Source organism: Tetrao urogallus (assembly GCF_951394365.1).
Source record: "Tetrao urogallus genome assembly, chromosome: Z".
Lineage (NCBI taxonomy): Eukaryota > Metazoa > Chordata > Aves > Galliformes > Phasianidae > Tetrao > Tetrao urogallus.
In genome coordinates, this window is record NC_136816.1 from 60,638,599 (window position 1) to 60,662,028 (window position 23,430).

Sequence of the window (23,430 nt, forward strand, 5' to 3'; positions counted from 1 at the left end):
ATGTCACATCTACTGCCTAACAGTTGAATTTACTGAATATATACATTATTTTAATGTAGGTAAGTAATTTTGAAGTCACCATCTATGGACAGTACTGTGACTTTTCTTTCCTAGTAATCACGCCTGTAGAGCACTCAAGCTAAGCATAAACAAATGCCATAACCGAAGAATTTTGAAAGTAGTAAATTGTTTTTCACTGGCTTGCCTGGGCCCTGATTAGGTTCCCTGATGTAATTTCCTTATGTAATCATCTGCCTTGTGCAAATAATCACAACTGTACAGCAAGCTGCAAATCTCCTGCACTGTTTTCTGTTATCAGGTAAAACTCACAGGGGGGAAAAAAAGTAGGAAACCCTGTAATTTGTTAATTTTTGTATGCAGTGTATAGCTGTGTAATAAAGAGGAGTCAGCATTGCTGAATTTTATTTTCTCACTAAAAAAAAATAGCAGTGGCACATGGTTTGGGACTCTGAACATATACGTCTAGGCTTGAAGTAAATGACTTCAGTACTGATCTCACATCAAATGAAGTTTTCTGACCATCAGAAATCTTCATTATTATTTATTTTGCTTGCTTTTAGTCTGAAAGAAAATGAAAACATTGAGCTAGAAGATTAATGAGGTCCAGTACTGCCCATAATTAAAGCCATGAAACTGAATTTTCAGAACTTCAGCCTCCTCACACACCAGTCTCAGGCAGGTAGAGGAAGCTTTTCTGATGCTTCAGCAGCTTTCCTGTCTAAGTCAGTGAGAGTTCATTAAGCTTAGTATGTGTTAAAGAAAAAAAAAGTAACAAATTTGGATTAAATTTTCATCTGAGTTAGTAATTTCATCCTTAATTTGTAATATTTCTTCAGTTCAAGATTAGGACTTGAAGTTTAGGAGTTAATCTTACTACTCTAAGCTGCTGCTTTAAAGTTGGTAGGAGTCAAGCGTTAAAGGGCATGTGTCAGCTTTGTAAGATTGACAGAATCCCAGAATGATGAGGTCGGAAGGATCTGTCTGGCCTAACCCTTATCAAACAGGGACACCCAGAGCAGGATGCTGTCTATCTGAAGAACTGTGAGAAGGAGACTCCACAGCCTCTTTGGGCAAAAAAGATTCCTCATTAGTTTTTACTTAAAAGAAGGTAACAGTTTTCAGAGCAGAAATAGAAAGGAATAAAGAATATAAATGAAAACAATCAGGATAATATTTTATCTTAAAAACAAACAAACAAAACCCAACTTTTGCCTAAGGTTGGAAAAATCAAAAATTGATGTAACTTAAGTAGTCTTTCATGTGCTACGTCTAGAGTCCAGAACTTGGAAGCACTGTACAGTGTATTTGCAACATGTAAACAGTCCTCCTTCCATGGTGGGTGCTGACTGATATTCCTGGTCGAAATGTAAGAAATTTCATATTTCATTTACGTGCCACCTTCTTAAAAGAAGCATGGTGAAATGAACACCTCTGCCATCAAGAAAAGAACTGGGGGTTCCTGATGAAAACCATCCCTTCTTCCTCCTCCTGTACTTTCCAACACATTCCAGTTATTCTCTGTGAGGTTCAGATGTTTTTTGGTTTGTCTAGCTTTGCTGTCTGTTACTTAAAGAATAACATCAATAGAGCTGCAAAGTAAGAGAAAGATAGCATGCTCTGTGGGAATCAAATTCTGACATGGCTAATCGTGAGTTTAGTAGTTGTTACAGTATGCCGTAATGAAGTTTTATATTGCTATTGTTTCTACTAAGATCTGTTCCATATAGCGCATTGATTTCTCTGCTAGGTGAACTGATGATCCATGAATTAAAAGAAGAAAAGCTGTGTTAGAAGGTGAGAGAAGAACGCTGAGTAATTGCATCTGCTAGCTGATCAGTATATTTAAATAAAGAAGAAGACAGATTTTCTATGGAAAGTTTGTGAAAAATTTCATCAGATCTTGATTTTCTGTATCATCAGATTTGGATTTAAAGATATTTTGTAAAAAATTTGAATGTCTCCTTCAAAGTCCTTCCACTTCATAATGTATGGGGCTGATGAGTATTTGTGGCTGAATAACATGAACTCGTTTCTTTTTCTGCTGTATTTAAATAATCAAATTATTACGGTCTTTCTGGAAACTGGAAAACTGATCTTAAGGAAGGCCCTGACTACTCTGTAGCCTCAAGTCACAACACCCAGTGTCCTAGAAATGTTGCTCACTTTGTGATTTGTGACACTTCTGACAATTTCTGTTAGGTCAGTCTGGGTGTACCATAAGAATAATCATATATTAAAATAGGCAGATTTGAGGACATTGGGACTGTCAATGGGCAGTAACCTGAAAATAATAGGAAACAGAAATCTCAGTGACCTCTTATAGTGTTGTAAATGCAGCAAGTTTTGCAGCATATTAACTACTTGAGAGCTGAAGTTTTGTTCTTTAAAACTCAATTTTCTCTGTATGGAATATATGAAGTGGAAAATAAAGTGTCTGCTAGAATTTGTAGTGCTTTACGTTACTGAGCTTTGTACAAACATTGATTAATTAGTACTAAATAGTTCTTCATCACTTCCTGGGTAGTCACATTTTAAACAGACTGTCCTATTCTGGATAACCAGTAGCAATAAACGAAGTACCAAAGCTTCAGCGTGTTCTAGGAACATAAAGTGCACCTTGTAATCAGGGAGTTTGGAAATTATCATAGATAAATTATGAGTGAAAAGATCACTGAAGGAGAGCTAAATTCAAAATAATTTTACTTGACAATTTTAAAGTAACTATGATGTTTTTCTGCATAAAATGTTTCCGTAAAATGAGTAGAAAATTTCTAAAGCTGTCTTTTTATATTGCATTAGCACTTAAAGGTTTTTTTCACCTAGAGATATTAGCATACTGAGAAGCATTTCAAATGGTTGAGTCTGGTATTTGTGGTTTCGATTAATGGTAAGTTGCAGTAGCTATGCTGAGCTAGCTTCGCAGGAAGAGTGAACTGTCACTATTTGCTAAGGTAGTTCTGGCTTCTTATTATGTGCTCTGAATGCTTGTTACCCCAGATTCATTTTTTTTGCCTCATTCTCAGCAAGTTTGTGTCACAGCCTTACCACCACTCCCTTGCTTTTTGTCAACATTTCAGAGCAATTTACATACATCTGGAGCTCTGAGATGGTGAGTTTTTAATATCTGTAACTACCCGCAAGGGGCTTGGAGGAATAATAATAATAATAATAAAAATTAAAAAGCAAATAAAAATAGCTTAAAAAGAGAGGTACCTCTTTGTCTCAGTAGCAGCTCCTTGCACTGTCTCATAACGCTTTTTAGCAGGCCCTTGTTACGTGAATAGTAGGATTTTCTGAACCACTGGGCAAGGAAAGCACTGTATTACTTTCTTTGCATAGATCACCGAGGGCAATGCAGAGAATGGCATCTAGTTTTTCTCACCTGAGAAAAATGTATTGTATAGTGGAGCCAGGAAAGTAGTGTGTGGAAACGTTTTCCTGAAGGAGAACATATGATTCATTTCTGAATGAAAAATGAACTGTACAGTAATAAGACTTTTTCTAGCTACCTAATCAGATTATACTACATTGTGCACTAAAAATCAAAGCACAGAACTGATGCAGTCTCAGAGTCCTTAGCATTAGATTTTGTTACTGAAGCCCTGACTTTACCATAACTTTTGCTGACATTCGGTGTCAGAAGCACCAATGTTTTGCATAATCACCGTGGATAACTATCCTTTAAACAGTATTATTGTAGGATAAACTCAGCTGATTCAGTATTAAATTTTATTTTGGCCGGGTAGCTGTTTTGTATGTGGCTTTGGTTAGCCTTAGTTATATAACTACATAACACCCTGCTGGTTAGGCTTAAGAGATCTAAAATCCAGGAATGGTTTGTTTAGGAATGAGCCACAGATACATGTACATCTCTTGTGATTATTTCTTTTCTATTTCCCATTCATTTCAGGATTCCTTAGAGAATTCTGTTCCTCAAAAATGCTTTGTGAAATATTTTGGTTGAATACTTGTGGTAATTGAACCTGTCAGCCTGGTAACAGTAATATATAAATTTGTGGTTCCTTCTGCATTGTATTTTTAGTATACTGATAAGGCATGTAGTACAGCAGTAAGCCTACTGTAAGAATTAAAGAAACAAGGAAATACGTTTGGAAACTTGTGCCAGTGCAGAGGTATAGCAACTGTCACAAGTGTTAAGCACAAATACTTTTATAGCATTGAGTCTTCACATTTGTTGTAAGACCAAAAATATGTAAAACAGAAATCTCACTGTAGTACATGGAAAATTACTTGTAAAGTCTATTTTATGCAGTTTCTCTGTGTATTAGTTACAGGAATTTTGATTCAACCGTTAGTCCAGACTTATCTCTGTAGGCTTACCATCAAATGAAGAATTAGGAATTCTTATGCCAACCTCAGTCCGCTATACCACTCTGGTTTTACTGTGCTTCACAGTTACAATTAGTTATTTTGTATTCTTAGATCATTCAAGAAGTATTTTCTGGATTAAGCTAAAAACAAAGGAAATTTATAAATCCAGATAATTTAGAGTACATATCTGGAATCTAATTAAAGATGTATGGTGCATGCAAATTTAGAAAAAAAAAAATACATTTGTGATTCTGCAACACTTTGTCTCCTATTAAACTTACATAATTATTGTTAATTGCCATGGACCTTTGCCAGGATGGGAGTGTCATGTAGCATGTGAGATGGTTTGTGCTAATGTAATGGAAGTGACCTGGAAGGGTGTACTGAATGCTGTGCTGGTGTCAGGTCCACCACACAGAACTCATTGCAGCTGTTGGCCTGCTCAGGTCTTGCAGAAACCATTCCTGCTCTTCTCTTCTAGAAAGTCCAGTGAGAACATGAGAAACTGATGGAGACCAGTTACTGTGCCTTTCCAGATCATTTAGCTGTACAGATCATGCTGCCTTTGCTTACTTGTAATGTTGAGTGCATGTAGTTGTGAACTATCTCTCTTAGTGAACAAGACATCAGTGATTTTTATGGAGTGATTCTAGAAGCATAGAGATACTGATAATACGCATGGAAATGCATGAAAGTCATAGGATAACAGAATAGTGTAGACTGGGAGAAAGCTGTGAGAGGTCATCTAATCCCACTAACTGCTGAGTGTAAGACTACATAGTTATTTCTGGTTTTGGCTTCTGTGATTTCTTTCTTTTTCTGTGGTGTTATTCAAGCACTGTTATGGTATGATTGCCTTTGTAAGTACGTTTAATATGTTACCAATTAGATATTTGGGTTTCAATTTGGACAGAAACCAGAAAAAATAAAATAACTGCATTGATAAGACACGTGATTGGCAGTAGGCCAATTATTACTTCTATACACACACTGTGTGCTAGTTTTGACAGGAGACTAGAGAAGCATGCAGGATTGAGTCCAGAGAGTGGCGGTCAATGGCTCAGTGTCTGGATGGAGATTGGTGATGAATGGTGTCCCCCAGCGGTTGGTGCTGGGGTCGATACGTTTTAGCATTTTCGTCAGTGACACCAACAGTGGGGTCAGGTGCACTCTCAGCAAATTTGCTGGTGACACCAAACTGTGTGGTGCAGTTAGCACACCAGAGGGTTGGGATGCCATCCAGAGGGACTTAGACAGGCTTGAGCAGTGAGCCCAGGTGAATCTCATGAGATTCAGCAAATCCAAATGCAAGGTCTTGTATCTGGTTCAATGCAACCCTCATTACCAACATAAGCTGGGGGATGAAAGGATTGAGTGTAGCCCTGCTGAAAAAAACCTGGGGTACTGATGGATGGGAAGCAATGTGCCCTCACAACCCAGAAAGCCAAGCCGTGCATCAAAAGAAGCATGGCCAGCAGGGTGAGGGAGGTGATTCTGCCCCTCTACTATGTGCTGGTGAGGCCAGGTGTGGAGTCCTCAGTACAGGAGTGACACAGACCTTCTCGAGCATATCCTGAAGATGGCCACAGAAATGAAGCAAGGGGTGGAACAGCTCTCCTATGATGACAGGCTGAAAGAGCTGGGGCTATTCATCCTGGAGAAGAGGAGACTGCGAGGTGACCTGTGAGGCCTTTCAGTATTTATAGGGGAGGTACAGCAAGGAAGTGGACAGGTTCTAGCAGGGTCTGTGGTGATAGAACAAGGGGAAATGGCTTCAAGGTTAAAGAGGATAAATTTAGGTTAGATATAAGGAAAAGGTCATTTGCAGTGAGGGTGGAGAGGCACTGGAACAGGTTGCCCAGAGATGTGGATGCCTCGGCCCTGAGACTTTCAGACCAAGGCTGGATCAGGGCCTGGACAACCTGGCTTGGCTGTTGATGTCCCTGCTCATTGCAGGGGAGTGGGACCGGATGAACTTTAAAGGTCCCTTCCAACTCTGAGGATTCTGTTTCTGTGATTCCACAACAAGTCTGCTGGGTGTCACACATGCATCCCTTTCAGATATACCATTCAGTGATTAGCACAGTATTGGCTTTATTCTAGATGCATGTTCTTGAGAAGTAAGGCAGATAATGGAAGATAATAATTACTATTCTACTGACTGTGCATACACAGGAATTAAATTTATGTCAGAATCAGGAGTTCTAGCATAAACAAAATGTTCAAGTAACCTTATATACATTTATTTTCTATATGAAGGCATAGTATAATTGCTAACATAATTTAAATGCTAACCTAAGATACTAATGCATTTGGACAAAATTAACACTAAATTTCAGTATTGTAATTTATTTGTATGGAACCAAAAATGTAGTTGAAGTGAAATTAGCAGTGTGATAGAAGTCATTTTTCTAAGCAAGTTATGCCCACGTTGCACCAACCATTCTGTTTCTTTCATTTTTTCAGATTTTACTGGGATTTAATCATGCTCATCATGATGGTTGGAAACCTTGTCATTATACCAGTTGGAATCACATTCTTCACAGAGCAAACAACAACACCATGGATTATTTTCAATGTGGCATCAGACACTGTTTTTCTATTGGACTTGATAATGAATTTCAGAACTGGGACTGTTAATGAAGACAGCTCTGAAATAATACTGGACCCTAAAGTCATTAAGATGAATTATTTAAAAAGCTGGTTTGTGGTTGACTTCATCTCATCGATACCAGTGGATTATATCTTTCTCATTGTAGAAAAAGGAATGGACTCAGAGGTTTACAAGACAGCAAGAGCACTTCGTATCGTGAGATTTACAAAAATCCTCAGCCTGTTACGCTTATTACGCCTTTCAAGACTGATTAGATACATACACCAGTGGGAAGAGGTAAGAGACATACATACAATCATAACATTGTTTGCTTCTGTTCCCATAAAAAACTGGTCAGGTACCTCTGAAGAGCTACTCAAGACCCAGGTTAGAATAACAGGCTTTTACTCACCAGTTGGCATAGTTACAGAGACTTGCTAGTAGAAAGCCCTTTTGGAAGAAAGCACAGAGCAGTAACCATCTTCTGTCTGATAACCACAGAAATAAAGTGTGTAGGATTGTCAGCGCAATTGGGATGGACGAACTCCTACATCAGAAATTTTAGCAGCCGCCTAAAACTGCCCTTGATTTTGGTGGTTAGCATTTAGAAGTAAGAAGTAAATGCTCTTTCAGTCACAGAGAACTAGAGAACTTTATATATATGTGTGTGTGTATATATGTATTCATTTAGACACAGAAGAAATTGAAACCACTTTTAATTGAGTAGATTTCCTAGAACATTCATTGTTTCAAGGCTGTATGAAGGCTGAATTAGTTGAATACTGACCTTCTTTATAAAAATGGGGAGTTCAAATTTTGAGTCATTTCCTTCTAAACTGTCAACTCCACTATTTGTAGATGTGACCTTAAGCTGCCTGCCAGTTTGGCTTGATGACATTTACAGAAAATTATAGCATTCCCTAATTTGGTTTGCTTATAGTTAGGAAGCATTTAAATCTTTGGCACATATTACCATGATTCAGGCATTTCATTTCTTGCCTGTCCCCATTTCTGCAGTTTTAAATATCATAATATGTTTTAAAAGGAAGTGCTAAAAACATAGGAAAAATAACTGCTGTTTTCTACATATTTTTTTGCGGCAAGTGTTACAAGAATTATTTCGTATTTTCACTGAAATGCTATTTAAAAACTGCATTTATTTATTTAAATGAGCATTTAGATAATTAAATATAAATACTGGAGAATGATTTTCTACCATTTATGTTTTTGTTTTTTTTCTGCTAGTTACTCCGTTTTAAAGTATTATGTTCACTTTCTGGTTTAGCAGAAACCTCAATGCTGATCCTCCCCACAAACAAAATCAGATTATATTAAAACCAGCATGAGGCTGAATGATACTAAATATCAAATGTTTAACAAATTTATAGTTGTTTCTCAAAAACCTGAAATAGGTCATTATTTTTATTAGTATGTTTTGTAAATTCTACTTCTTTGCCTCCACATAATGGAGTGTAACTATATTTTTGACACAGAAATGGAGCGCTGTAGTTATGTACTCAATTTAACTGAGGCAAATGATTAAGCATATCGTGCAGTTCTACCATAAAGCTGTACTTTTGTCTCCTCTGTGCTTTATAGAGAGACAACCTTCTGAAACATGTTCAATGACATTATAATCTGGCAGCTTGAATTAATAGCTTGCCACTGAAAGGCCCTACTAAGAACAGAAATGAATACTTTTTTCCCCCTTTGCTTCTCTGTTATCAATGATAAATCAGGTATTCTAAATCAGAAATGGTTGAATCTAGAGCTGACTAGGACTAGAAGTGACCAGAAGATCTTGTCCTATCTAGCAATGCCTATTGCTGTTGTAATCTGTAGTTCAAGGCTCCTAATTTCCCCAAGGTGCTTGATTGTAACCTCATCTTTGCCTCTCTTGGTAATACTTAAATAATGCTAGCATTTATTAAAAATGAGTCGAGTCCATCTTTTTGTGTTGAGTAACACATTATAATGCTTGCTGATTGTTCTCAGGAAGGTGGAAAGGGATCAGAAGTATTACTGTTTCTGGGTCTGAAACTGCAGGGAGGCAGCAGTGGGCTTCATGACTACTTTGAACAAAGACTTCAACTGCCTGGGAGAGTGTGCAAGATACCCTGAGACGAACATAGGCTGAATGAGCTATTGATAAATCCTAAAATGAAAATTAGACAAAACAAAACAAAACAAACCTATTTTCTCTAGCATATTATGCATATCAGAAGTCAGGGCAGTCATATGGAATTTTGTGTTTGGCATTTGTTATCACAACAGTGATGTATGGAGATGTGAGACTGTACTGCACAATGATCGAGGACAACTTTGGAGAAATTGAATGTTGCAGCACTGTAAAGTTTTAAAATGTCAAAACTGGATAGCCAGACTTAGTTTAATTTGGAAATGATGGTCAAATGATCACACAGAGGCAGTCAGTCAATGAGACGTTTGCTGGTCGTGATAATCTGTTCTGTACTGTGTGTACACATGAACTACAGAGAGCATCCAGTGGCTTAATTTTTATAATACAGAGCTGAAGTCTGTTTATAAGTGTTTAAATGGATTGAATGTTTGTTGCCTATGGGCTGACATGTTGTTTTTAGGTATTATGAAGTTATGTATAAAATAATACCTTGTATGCAAAATAATGTCAAAAATATTGAGAAGACAGATAGCAGCTCGTTCTTCGCAAATTGTGAAGCATAGACTTCCTGGAAAACTGATAAATGAGCAAGCCAGGTTGTGTAACAACACTGCTATCCCACTGAAGTATTCGTATGACCTTAAATAGTAAAGATAGGTTGAAATTAGAGTTTTTCATTTTCTTAGTATCACATACCTAATATTCAGTTGGTTAGTATCCTAAACTCTAAGAGGAGTTGGCAAAAATGTTAGAGATTTTTATAAGGCACTAGTGAAACATGGTTTGTTTTCTTTCTTTCCACATTATTTACATCAATGAAATTGGTATCAATCTGCTGTCAGTTCCATCTAGGTAAGCAGTATTTGTGTTGCAGAAGCTTTCTCCTTAACTGCTAAAAAGTAACAGAGATCCCTAATAGGCATGGATGGATTGATATGTTGGTCTGCTGTAAATAGTTTGCCAGAACAAATGACTGTAAAAATGAGAAGAAACATTTAAATGAAAGTATGGGGGACGTGTTGAATTTGCAAATGTTTTTCATCTACAGAATCTGATATGCCAATCTCTTAAAACACAAAATAACAAAGAGATAATGAAGAGATACTTATTTTAAAAAAATTATGTAATATAGCATTTAGGGAAACACATTTATTTAAATTGCTAATGGCAGAAATTGTTTTTGCAGTGATTTCTGACTGTTCATTTGTTGCTTTTGTTGTTATTGTTGTTGTTGTTTTTGGTTTTGGTTCCAAAAACCAACCAAACAAAAATTCCTAACTAAACAAACAAAGAAACAAAAACACTGGAAAAGCAGAACGCAAGCATGAACTACAGGATCTAGTGTATATTTACTTTAATGTTACTATATTCAGATAATCCAGCAGGACTCAGCCTGTATCATAATGCTGACATGGTCAAGAATTGAATATGCAGAGAACTAGACAGTGAATAACATAAAAACAAAGCTATAATAAACTATGTTACTGAAATAGAATAATTGTAAATATGGAGTGGTGACATCCATAAGTCTTTTTTGGAAAATAATTCTAAAAGTGTTGAGATTGATTTGTTTAAGCTCCCATACATTTTACACAGATGTGCTCTCAACTTGTAAGTTATGTTACCAACGTTCACAGATAACCAAACAATTAAAAGATATTCAGAATTAAGAATACATACACTGTTAAATTACTGTATGTTCTAAAATAGAAAGTCATTCTTTTCCTCTGAGTTTCAATTAAGAGATTACAAATGATTCACCACTTTGAATTTACCTATGGTAGAAATTTACTGATTTTTTCAAATAACGATTTTCTCCAGAGGCTTCTTAAAAACAGACTTCAAAAGCCTTTCTAAAAGCTATTCTAATTGCAGGACAAGACCTAGTAGAAGTACCAGTAAAGAAAATTCTTACTCCTAAAAATGGTCCATAAATATTTCATTCTGAGATGCCTGATTCTTTGGTATTAGAACAGATTTTAAAGTCACAGATTGCTTATTGCAAGATTTGCAAAGAAGTTTAGGTTTTGCAAACATTCATCCATGAGAATGTGTAGTAATTTTAAATAGCATCATGTTTTATTTTGATTTGGCTTATACTGAAATCTGGTTCTCAGTTTAGGTAACCTTTTCAAGGTTAATGAACATACCAAACATTTGATAGGCATTCTTGCTTTGCTAAAGCTCCATTCTTACATGAAACTTATTCCCCAGATTTCTGAGCACATCACACAAAGCGTCTTTAATTTTTACTGTATTATTTCTATAATCACAGTTATACAGCGCTACCAAATCTCGTAAATAAAAGCTGTCTTGAAATCTGAGCCTCACCAAAATGCTTAAGAATTAAGTAAATATGGAAGTGCTTTGCCAAATCAAGTTCTGTATTAACAGTTTAATCTGTCGCTTCCATGTTACACAATCCCAATTGTCTTTGATGAACACTAGGTGTCCCCTCCTTGTTCTGCTTGTTAACCATACAGAAATATATATATAACTAGATGTGATGATGATAACTACCTGAAAAGCATAATGCGTAACATGTTTGTGGTACCTGGATGACAGAAGAGGATTCGTACTTGAACAGCATACAATTTCTGTGGTAGGTATACATCACTCCCTTTATTATGTCAAACCTCTTCATTCCCTTATAACCTGCTGAGAAGACTAGACTTATTGTGTCTCCTTTGGATCACTTACTAGCATACAGTGTGACAGAGGAGAGATGATGACTTAGCTGGGTACTTGGTGGGGCTGGGTAAAAACAATATTACATCTTTACCACTGGCATTATTCATTTTTCTGTGTCCTCAGTAAAAGGACAATGAAGAGAGGACTGTGTCTCCAAAGATGCCTTCTTTTGGTTGATGGTGTTGTGCAGTGCTCTTTGCTTCAATTAACAGAAATCATGTTTTTGCTTTCTTTTTATTTAGTTTTAATTCCTCTCCTCTGTGGCAGTAGTTTAACCTATGTTCCCAAGATCCTGTAAAGTTGTATTGCTTACTGTAATACAGCAAAAAAGACACCAGTACAGTTCATTTTAAAAAATGATTTGGTATGCAGTAGGACATACTTGTTTATTGCCTATTACAGATGCATCAATCAAATCTGAATCATCCAGCTCATAGGAGTTACAGGGAAAAAACTGGTCAAATAACTTCAGAGAGAAAGAAGATGTAGTAGGAGTAGGAGAGCCTACCTTCTCTTACTGGCAGTCACAAAGCCTCTAAAATTTTGCAGAAAATTGTCTGTACTGATTTCTTTGGCTTTCTTGCCATTGAAAAGACTGAAATAGGAGAAAATTCATATTTTCTGCCAATTTCAACTGTAGGAAACTGAAAATCAAGTTTTCCTTTTTTTTTGGGGGGTGGGGGGGAAATTGTGCTTGGAAAATGCTGCATGCCTAATTTATATAAATGAGTGAGCTTGTGTTTAGCACTGAGTAAGCTACTCAAACCAGAGTAAAATATTCATGCTGTTGTCTATGTCGTTTCTCATTGAGCAGATATTTGATCTCATGTACACATCTCACACAGATGACTTCCATTTTATGCTGTGCTGTGTCTCAAGACACCTGATTTGTAATCCTATTATAAAGTTGTCTTTACCAGGCGAAGGTGTTGTTATGTGTACTTGACACATGCTGACTTCCTTCACTTCTTGCATAATCTAGACAGGAAAAAAACATGCTATTTGCTTGTGACTTGAATTGCAAAGTCTAAAAGTGTGCCTTGCTCAACACAGCTATGGTAGTAGAACATATCTGTAGGTTCATCAGAACACAGAGGCCCATCCATGTCAGATGGCTGCTTCTATTATCCATATGGAGTTGGATTGTTTGGTAGAAAGCTCTCAGATGTTGAGAAGGACAGCATTTAAGAAGTTTTATGCTGGTTTTCAAGTAAAGGCTGTTCCATTCTGAAGCATGTTTGTACTTTTCTTATAATGTGACAACAGCAAGTATTCTATTCCCGGTAGGTTTAATAATCTACTTCAGTTGCATTGTGTTAATTTGTATTTTTGGATTTTGAGCATGCAAAAAACTTCTGTGTCCCCCCCCTGCATTTAATAGGAGCATTCCAGTATTTTACATTTGGATGTGAATCTATTCATGGCAACTACTCAGGGCTGCTTTATTACAGGGTTTCTACTTGAAGCCATACAAGCTGATCAAGCAGCATGCAGAAAAGGATGCCCAGCCCAGTTCCACAGGGGGAACACACTGTTTGTGCCTGTGAGTTGTGCTGGCTGTTAGGTCATTACGGGTAGGACTCGTAGTGCTGGTATTCCTCCATAATTTGATTGTGATGTTGCCTAATGGATTGTCTGTCTCTGACAGCAATTGAAGCTGAGGTATTTTATCTGTAGGCACTGATCCTGTGGAGCCAGAACCCTTACTGCTAGCTGTTTTCTCTCCTTACTTAAAATTAGAGAGTATAAAAGCAGTTGAAGCTATTGATGCTGGCTTGATTGTTTAATTCTAGTCTACTGAGTATCATTTGCTTATATGCACAGAACTGAAATGATAGAAGAATTCTACAAATAAATAACACATTGATTCTGAAATAAAGCATGATATACTGTAGAAGAATATGCAAGTTGAAACATTTTCATAACAGCAAAAGGCAGTCTCATGACGTACAGATATGCAAGTCTGAGTGCTTAAATAACATATTTTTCTTCTCTGTCACATAATATACAAGCCTGCTCTGCGTGCTTTGTTAGATAGGGCACCCAATCCTGACTGAATTGGTAGTGTTCAAAATATGGGAATGTAATGGAGCTTATTTCCTAGAAATCTTAGTGTTTATATGTACTGTCAAAGTTTTAACAACAGGTCAGTACATTATGCTCAGCTCTGCAGTGCTTTTTTATGTATTTCAATGAAAATTAGATATCAGAGCAGCTAAAGCATATGTGCATGAGCTGTCACTGATGTAGGTGATGGAGCACACTGGAGTTTGTATTTGTTCGCTCTTTTAAATTCTGTACAACAGTAGGAAAACACATGTAACTGATAGTGACAATTAGGAGACATTATGATCCATCCTCTCCTAATAATAGAATACTAGCTGCCAAAAAAGAGCAGCAGATTTTTAGAGCAGGCAATTACTGAAATGCAAGCAAGACATAGTATTCTGTGCTTTAATTTCCTATTTTGCTATTTAAGTATAATAACTTCCACAGAAAAATATCTTTCTTCCTACAGACTAAATAGGAAATGTTATGAATGTGAAGTTTTTCTCTTCATCTCATTACCCCATAGTGCCAACAAGGTGTCTTTCGCGTGTAAGTATGCTGACATAGTAATTGTGCAATGTCAGTTTTCCCTAGGAGATAAACTGAGGTCTTAAATAAATCTCCCTGAACTGAGACGCTGGAAAATAATGCCTTGTATAGTAAGTATTCTTGCTGGTATTCTTGTCGGATCTTTTATTTCTATTTTCGCTTACATAATATCGACAGATTTTAAATTTGCACCCAAGTTTTCTTTGTTTTCATTTTCCTGTAGTTGCTTTAGATATTGCTAGGGATTCATTATCACTGCTTAAGGCTGTCTGAAGAAGACTAATTGGTCTAGTAAGATTTTACAAGGCTTTTTTTTTTTTTTTTTTTAAGAATGCAACAGTGTGTCTTCACATTGCTAATTATTACTAATTGAAAGTTGAGGAGGAAATTATACTGGAAGAATAAAAACTGATGGTCAGAAGCTGAGTATGAACAATTTTGACTTTTTCCTAACATTTGGCTTCGAGAAGCATTTCACTTCTTAAGTAATCATGTATTAAAGGATAAGTTATATAGATTTCAAGTTGATACAGTTTCATCCTCTACTTCATGGGGAAAGTTGTCAGTTGCTGTGAACACTTTTTAAAATTAAAATAAAAGAAATAAAAAAGCAATAAAATAAAACTAACCCACCAGTTATGTTCCTCTCTCTGTGTAGAACACCGTGCTTCTGAAACTGCAGGCTTTAATTAATGTGGATTCTTAGGATAGCATTACCTCAATTGTCTTAAGTCTCAGAGGCAGAAAAGTGAGATTGAGCAGACCAGCCTGCCTCATCACCCTTCCTCACTCATGTCGTGCTCCTTAATTTGTCTGGGCACTTTGTCAAATAAGAGCAGGGAAATAATACCAATTCACCACCTGTCAGCAGGCTGAGGATCATGTTCTGATTTTGATCAAATTTGACTACCTTCTAACTCAGTAAAATACTTGGGATGCTACATGTTTGAAGAGTTGCTGACTCTCACTGAAGACAGTGGAATAGGAGTTTAATAGTTAATTAGGAGCAGGATTCTACTTTACAAAGCTAAAGTGGTCTAAATTAACCACTCAGGGAGAAAGAGGCAACTGTATAAACCTATTTAGAGACTACTGAGGAGCTGGTTTGGCAATGTAGAAATAGCTTTTCCAACTCTAAGTTGCCTTCTGAGTTATTTCTAACCTGAATTTCATGGAAAGAAACCTGAATTTCATCGAGTTTATTCCATGACATTATCTCACATCCCATATGCGTAATGTATGATTTAAATATAGTTGCAACCTGAAAAGAATGAGCAAATAACCTAATTTAGAGATTGAAAGCACTGTGCTCCTTGCTGCTGAGCAGGAATTAAAGCTGTAATTGAACTGCTGTGCTGCTCGAACAGTTCTGCATGGAAAGCGTGCTCTCTTCCTCACCACTTTCATCTTCTTTAATCCAGACACGTGCTTTGACATAGCCCTTCCATTCGTCTAGGCTCATAGTCTTTTCCTCTTACTGTTATCTGAAAACAGCTCTTTTTTCAGCTTCTTTGCTTTAGAGCCAATAGCAGCAAAATAAACTGCATCTGCACCTTTTAGTTGTGCTGCCTTGCTCAACATCATAGCATTGTTGATCTGGCATGAACTAATTCCAGGTGGTGCTAAGTATTATTACAGTCTTGGTGTTGAATGAATATGCATCTCTAGAGATCCCTCCCTGCACCCAGGTGGGTGCTACTGGATGAGAAGCTGGGGCAATGGGATCCATGGCTGCCTAGGAGAAACCATCTGTAAAGAACCATCTGAAAGGCTGGCTAATTATGATGGGACAGCTGTCATCTTGCCAGAGCGCTGAGCACTATGCTGACTATAGACAACAGGAAATATGATACTGTCAAAAAAGGGGGGAAAAAAAAGAAAAAAAGTGAGAAAATAATGGGAGAGGATATTGAAGCAACTTGAACAAATATGCACGCACATATTCATGTGAATAATCTCCAAGTATGAGGGTTCCTGAGACTGCTTACATACCTCTCAACAGAAACCCAAGAAAACTGTCCTAAGTTTTTCCATCTCCAGATAAATTCTTCATGTGCAGTTTACCTTGCTTGGCTTAACATATTAAAAGGACTGTGATAGCAAATTTTTCTCTCCTTGCTAATGCTTCTTTTCATGCCTTTAAGACAGTGACATACAAGACTAATGGCCAGAATCTGAAACTGGAGAGAATGGTGACATGCATAATTCAGAATGAATCTGTTTGCCATGCTGCTTTACTGTGGGATTTCAAAGCATAGTATTGAAAAAGGTGTAGTAATGCTCCTTAAGTTGTTTGATTCCTCAACCAGAGACATGAACTTGTCTTCATCTGTTGCAAAATTGACTAAGTGTTTCACTTGAAAATTGTTTTCCATCTTAGGAAGTTTAATGTTGGGTATGTTTTTAACAAAGAAGTGGAAAAATGTACAACTAAAATGTGGTTTCAACAGGCAAGGAGTAAGTTTTAGAATTGGTGCATTATTTTGATCACCAAGAAATTTAAGCTGTTGTTTACAGACAAGTAACTTAATATAGTCACACCATGCTGTAATCAGCACTTCAGTGGTTTGTCTGATTTCATATATTTTCTCAAGGATAAGATACACCTTTCTTGTGGAGACTTTCCAGTGAGCTAAGCCAAGCACTGGCTTTCTTTCAGCGTTAATCATGTAAATACATTTTTAACTATCACCTATTTTGTTGATGGCTAGACCAATCAATCATATCATAAATGTGTCATTATTTGTCCTTTTTATAATGTGACATTTTTAGTAATTGAATGCACATCTTAGCCTTGTATGGATTTGTATTTGTATTTCTATTCATGTTAGAGTATCACAAATGTGCGTTCTGATGGATCATTTGAAAACAGTTTTTTATAAATTCGGTCTGTTTATTGAGGCTCTTGATTGACAGAGTAACTGCCAGACACTGACAATGAAAGTATTAAAATACTTTGCTTGGATAAAATTAGTCAATACTGTAACTGTTTTTTTTAATCAAAGAAAATCAATGAAGATACTGCTTATTTTCAAAATAATTACAAAACAAATTCTAGCTGAACTGTGCCTGGTTTCTTCCTTTTCATTTACATCATTTTCCCATGGAAGATTGTAAAAACAAAACTTGAGTTGAAAGTGAAAACAAGTGTTGAAGGTTTCAGTTCTACTGTTATTCTGTTTCTGAGAATAATTAATTATTGACTCAGTAGTTCTTATCAACTTTTGCTTAGCAATTAAACAATTTTACATTTGTGGAAGAAGTGATTTGCTTTTCCCTCAGCCAGATGTTTAGAATTGATAGCATTTGAAAGCAGATATATAGGATGTTTTCCTGTGACACAGCAATTTGAATTCAGTCTGCTTCAGCCAATTACTAATGCTCTTAGGGGCAGTAAAGTCAATTTGACAACTTTAGATGGTGCTTTTGGGAAATTTTCTCTCTCTGTTTTTTTAGATATGTATGGATTTCTTGTCTAAAGTGAACATGGTCTGAATATTTTAATGCATTAAGTACACAAACTCTTCAGCTGCATGCTAATTTTAAAGCGACGTGTAATAACTATTTAACAACCTATTTAGAACTAAGAATTGAAAATTATTGCAACAGTAAAGTAGCATAAATTTGATGTCATTTGCTACAGTGATATGTGAATGGTTGCTTATTGGACTTCACAGCTACCATGAGGTGCTTTGTCTAGTCAGTCAGTTTTTCTTGGTATTGAAGAGACAAGGAAAAAGTGTTAAGTATTTGATTCACAAGTCAACTCAGCATAAACAATGGTCTTAAACTACATTTTCTCATCTTTCCTTAGCTATCTCAATAAGGAATTTGTTGCCTTGTTTAAAAGTTTTTAAAGTTATGGTTCCAAGTAAACCTTGAGCCTGGCCCTATGGATTTCCTTCCAGTTTCTCCAGAAATTTTCCTCTGATGTGAAATATATATCATGATACTCTTTAGACAAATCTAGACTAGAATTAGATTGTCATCTGAGCAGTATAAAATAATTCTTCACCAATGTAAAATTTTTTTTTGATGAAATCGTAAAAAGCTCTGGCTTGGATACTTAAGGCTTGAGTTTCAGGATTAACATGCATGCTCGAGGAGATTCATTTTCCTTTATCTCTCCTGTTTTGATCTTTGACAGTAAGCTTTTTCTCGCAGCACTGCATCTCTAGCTCTGTGTTTCAGTGCTAAATATACTTTAAAAACTAGTAATATATTATTCATTACGCAAGCTAAATCTATGTGAGAGGAAGGAGAAAAAGAAAATCTCTCAAGAGAGAAGGGGTAAGTAACTATATGGTCCCTATATGATGTTGTTGTTTTTTTTTCCTTGCGATTTCTGTTACCTGCTGCTGTCTGGATCAAAAGCTCAGCTGTGATGTTTTCTCTGACTACCATCTCTTAGTCTAAGCAGTGTTAAAACTGTAGAAATAATAGCGCTGATTGTTACCTAGACTTTTTGAATTGGCTGCTGCAGTTTGTGATAGAAGCTCAGTACTGTTAGCTTCTTGCTGACTGCACTCTTGTCATCTCTAATAGTGGGGAGAATCACTCTGATGAAAACAAAATCAGAAAACAAAAACAAGATCAGCGCACCTCCCACCTCACAAGAAAATGTATCTTTGAATTCTAAGACAAAGTATACTCACAATGTAATGTCTCCTTGGCTGTTAAATGGTGGTTTTATTAATTTTATAAACAAGTGTTTTTTAGTTTGCTGTATTTTCATATTTTTACTTATGAAGAAAATGTCTGTTCCTCACAGAAATCATGACTTAGAACTATTTCTGGTCAATTTAAGCAGTTTAGGACTCTGAGGGGATTTTCACTGGAAATCATAACATCTGATATTTTCTCTCAAGACATTTTGAAGATTTATAAGCCTTCAGCTGGCCTTAGCCTTGTTGGTTTTTTTTTTTGTTTGTTTGTTTTTGTTTCTATTTGTATATAAAATTTTGTCTGTGCAGTATTCCAGTTCCTTAGCAGAATAGGTAGAGATACTGTTTCAGGACATGACTCTCCTTTTTTCTGAATATTTTGTGGTTGCAAATGTGATTTTGAGATACAGAGATTCAAATCCATTAAGTATTTTTTAACTTCACATTTATAATGAGTAAATTTAATCGAACCACAGTTTATTTTTAAATTGAACTACAAATGCATTTGAATGTCCTCTGGGTGTTTTTTTTTTGTTTGTTTGTTTTTTTCCCCACACAAAGAAATCATTTCTCAGATACTTATTCTGCAGTTTCTTTTGGTTACCCACGTTTTTATTTTGTGGAACTGCCATGAAGAAGGAAAGCCTATCCTGTGTTCTCACAGGCAGTGGAGGCAAAAAGTCAGAGCTGCTGCAAAAACTGTTGGATAATTTGTATCTTTGACTATTCCTGTGGTGGAATATGCAAAACAGAAGAGACTTTAATGAAGATTTTTAAGTAGATTAGTACAAATTAAGCATTTCAAAAGATACACCCTTATTTCTTTTTATTTCTATAGTTTGAAATGGAAGAGTGAAAATCAGTTTTTTAACTAAACAAATCTAAGAAGTTTTAATAGGACATTTTGTAAGGTCAACACAGACAAAACCTAAAGTAAACCTGAAGTACATGGAGTTGTCACCTCAAGGTCATTCCTTATTAAACATCTTTAACTATAGCGATAGTGCCTTCTTTTACAAAGGGAAACAAACCGAAGAAAATCCCCTGCTTTACCTGCAGATGTCTTCAAAGCTAGTGGGAGGCCTGGCATTCCTCTGCCCCCTCAGTGGGAAGGGTTTGTGGTGGGGTTGGCCAGAGATGTTGGCTATTCTAGCTTACGGCTTTGCCAAACCAAAACCTGTTCATGATGCTGGCTGTGGGTGCCTAATGGATGTGGCGTTTGCACATCACTGGAGCATCACAGGTATATGTGGTGATTATACAGGTATATACGGAGTGAGTGTCTCATGACACACATGGGAAGGACACTGCCTCAGCCCTGACATAAAATCAACTTGATGTCAGCAGATTTGTGCTCCCCATTATGATACTAAGCAGGGCCATCTGAAGTGGCCATCTCTTCCGAAAAATTGGGCAGGGAGCCCAGACACGCATTACGCATTGGACGGCAAGATGTCAAAATATGCAACTGAGGGGCTATTAGAGCTGCTGTCCAGCTCCTAGCCACTGCTAACTTGCCTGTGTTTAGAAGAATTAAGGCATATGACCTGGAGAGAATGCAAAAATGAAGCTCAATTATTTCTTACAGTATTTTGTATTCAGTGTTCCATTCAGTTCCATCTCAGCTGAGTTCAGTAAGACTGCACTGATGAAAATTGGAGAATTTTCCACAATACTGAAATTATTGGAACTCTTGAATCTAATCAAGATTTACCCTGGTGACCTGCTTCGTGCGTTTGCAATAGGAAATGTAGATATGTCTACTGAAAAGCTAATTTAAATTTGAAACAGAAGGACAAATCTAAGTTTTTCATTTATTTATCTATCTATCTATCTATCTATCTATCTATTTATTTATTTATTTTTAAATTTAAGCTGCTCTTGTTTTTAAGTAAAATGTAAAGCTGCTAACTAGCATGTTCCAATTCTCGGGTGCTACCAGAGCTTTGCAGTGATACTACTATCATTCAGTTACCTTAGATGTTTTCAGAATATATCCAAAGAAGCAGACAGAGGATGATTTTGGTCCAACTCTGTCTCTTCATATTAATTTCCATGGCCAATCAAGTATTTGTATTTGAAATATGGTTTTCTACATTATACTTTATGCACTTTGGAATAATTTCTATGTATTTCTTAGATGTGAGGAGAAAATTTAGTTTGCTCAGTGTTGGTGGTAGTGAGCACTACTGTGTAGGTAGAAGAAAATCTATTATTTTAACTCTTAAGTAAGTAGAAGTGTTTCTAAATCTTCAGATGATTTGGCCCACCATTAGACTTACAGTTTTCTTAACTAGCCATAACAAGTAGAAAAAAATATATCTACTAATGAATAAAGCAAATCTTAATAAGGCTTTTCTCCTTAAGTTATCAGAGTGAAGTTTTAAGAAAATGCATGAAAAATCATATCTCTGAAGCAGCTTTGTGACTTAATCTATTTCCAAATGACAGTACAATGATGTATCAGTAATCAGTGAAAAATAATGAGTGATCTAATACTGACCAGATCTGCTGCCCTGATAACTCTTCACTATCAGTATAAGAACAAATACTGAGCCAAAATGGCTCAGAAAAATGAAGTGTTATATTCAAAAGGCTAATGTAAAATCTACATACCTTCAGAGCAGTGTATGATGTCGCATATGTTGTGCAGTTCTTTGAAATCTATTTCTGTTTTAGATATCGGTATTACAATTCATCGTGCACTCTTTGCTAGCATGTTAAAATGTTGTTCTCCCACCATTAGTCGTACTGCATATACTGACATCAATAGAGACTGCTGTTCTGTTTGCTGTAAGTTAGTATCGTTTTTGCTTCATACTGGATTTCTGTTTTAAATGCAGTTTTTATCAGATGAAAACAGAATTGCTTTGGAACAGACCTACACAGATCATAAAATCATAGAACAGATAGAAGATAATAGAAGATATTCAAGTCCAGCTGAGTTCTTTCTTCCGACCCTGCGTGATTTTGCCTGTCCCATGTACCCCCAGCTCCCCCAAAATGCCATCTTTTCTTGGTTCCTGATGTCTACATCTCTGTTTATTTCCTTGAAAGAAAGAAATACAAGCAATCTCAAAGTGAACTTCCAAATCAGAGATTTCTGATATTGGTAGACAGCTGAAGATTCCCCATCCTTCACAGCTGTTTGTTTGCTGTGGTGTCCTTCACATATTAAAAAAACAAACAAACAAACAAAACCAACATGTATTGTAAGATACAAGGTTATATTTTCCTGTTTCAACCAGTTCCTAGATAATCAGCAGTTTTTAAATTGGAAACCTGTTGGGGTTTGGCATTCTTCAATCTGTAATGCAGATTGGTTTATAACCAGTTGATAGCTATCCAGAATAATACTAATATAATCCAACGCCTGTATTTAATTGTTGTTATTGATTTCTCTGGTGCTACAGCACCATTCTTCTACAGTTAAAATTTATCAGTGTTCTATGCAATTCAGGTACATTGTCAGCAAGCGTTGGTGAGAATCTACACTGGCAAAAAAGATCCCTCAAATGTTATTTTCCCTTATAGTGCGGATTAGCTATCACAAGTCATTGATCCAGCTGTATTCACATGTCTATATCCTTTTATCCTGTTTATTCCTGTTAGATCTGTGAGGCTGAAGCAGTCTCTATAGCTGATAGGGAGCACATCTTTAAGAACTTAACTTAAGCTGTTGGAGATGAGCTCTTTTTGATGCCTTGCTGGTCTTGCTTCCTTGTGCCCATGCCAAATCCAGTGTTAAATGAACCCCACATATACTGTGGATTTGAGATTACTGTAGTTTTTAGCCAATTAGATTTTGACTCTTCCACCTATTCTATTAATACTTCTCTGAGAACTTTGTAATGTTGTCCAGTTAAGTATTGTTTCAAATAATGTTATTTCACAAGTTACTTTGAAAAAAAACAAAAACTTTTCTCGTTCAGAAATTGTGGTGTGTGACATGTTGTGTCTTATTTTGGTATGGCTTCCTATTATTTTGTTAAGCATACTTTAAAGAAATTCCATTTTTTTATGTGAAATACTCAGTTCTTCTGGGGAGCATTATTGTTTCCTGTGTTTCCAGTTTGTAGCATTTGACTGACTTTTGGGTTTCAGGCCCACAATGTGGGATACTTTCAAGACAGTCTAGAAAGTGTGGACAGTCAAGAAAGTCTAGAAAGTCTATCACATTTTAAAGAGAAAACAAATTTCAGCTACTCGTAGTAACCCATACCTCTGAGGGGACATGTCGTATGCCATGTACTATTTTGGAAAAAGCTCTCAGAGTTTCCCAACAAAGGAAAGTTTTATTTTGTCTACATCCATTTTTCATCATAATGTCTTGAATTTAGTGATCTTCTATGTTCAAGGCGCAGTTAGGACTGAGTTTTTAGGGAGGTAGA

The 23,430-nt window shown here is 36.3% G+C and overlaps 1 protein-coding gene across 1 annotated transcript in view; it reads left to right on the top strand.

Annotated features, from left to right (window-relative positions):
- Positions 1 to 23,430, top strand: part of HCN1 (hyperpolarization activated cyclic nucleotide gated potassium channel 1) — a gene marked incomplete at both ends in the record, with an annotated part of 194,068 nt that overhangs the window by 15,444 nt on the left and 155,194 nt on the right. The window contains one exon of the mRNA XM_079548805.1: positions 6,820 to 7,243. Within this exon, the coding sequence (XP_079404931.1) occupies positions 6,820 to 7,243 (424 nt within the window). The remainder of the gene's footprint in view (positions 1 to 6,819; positions 7,244 to 23,430) is intronic.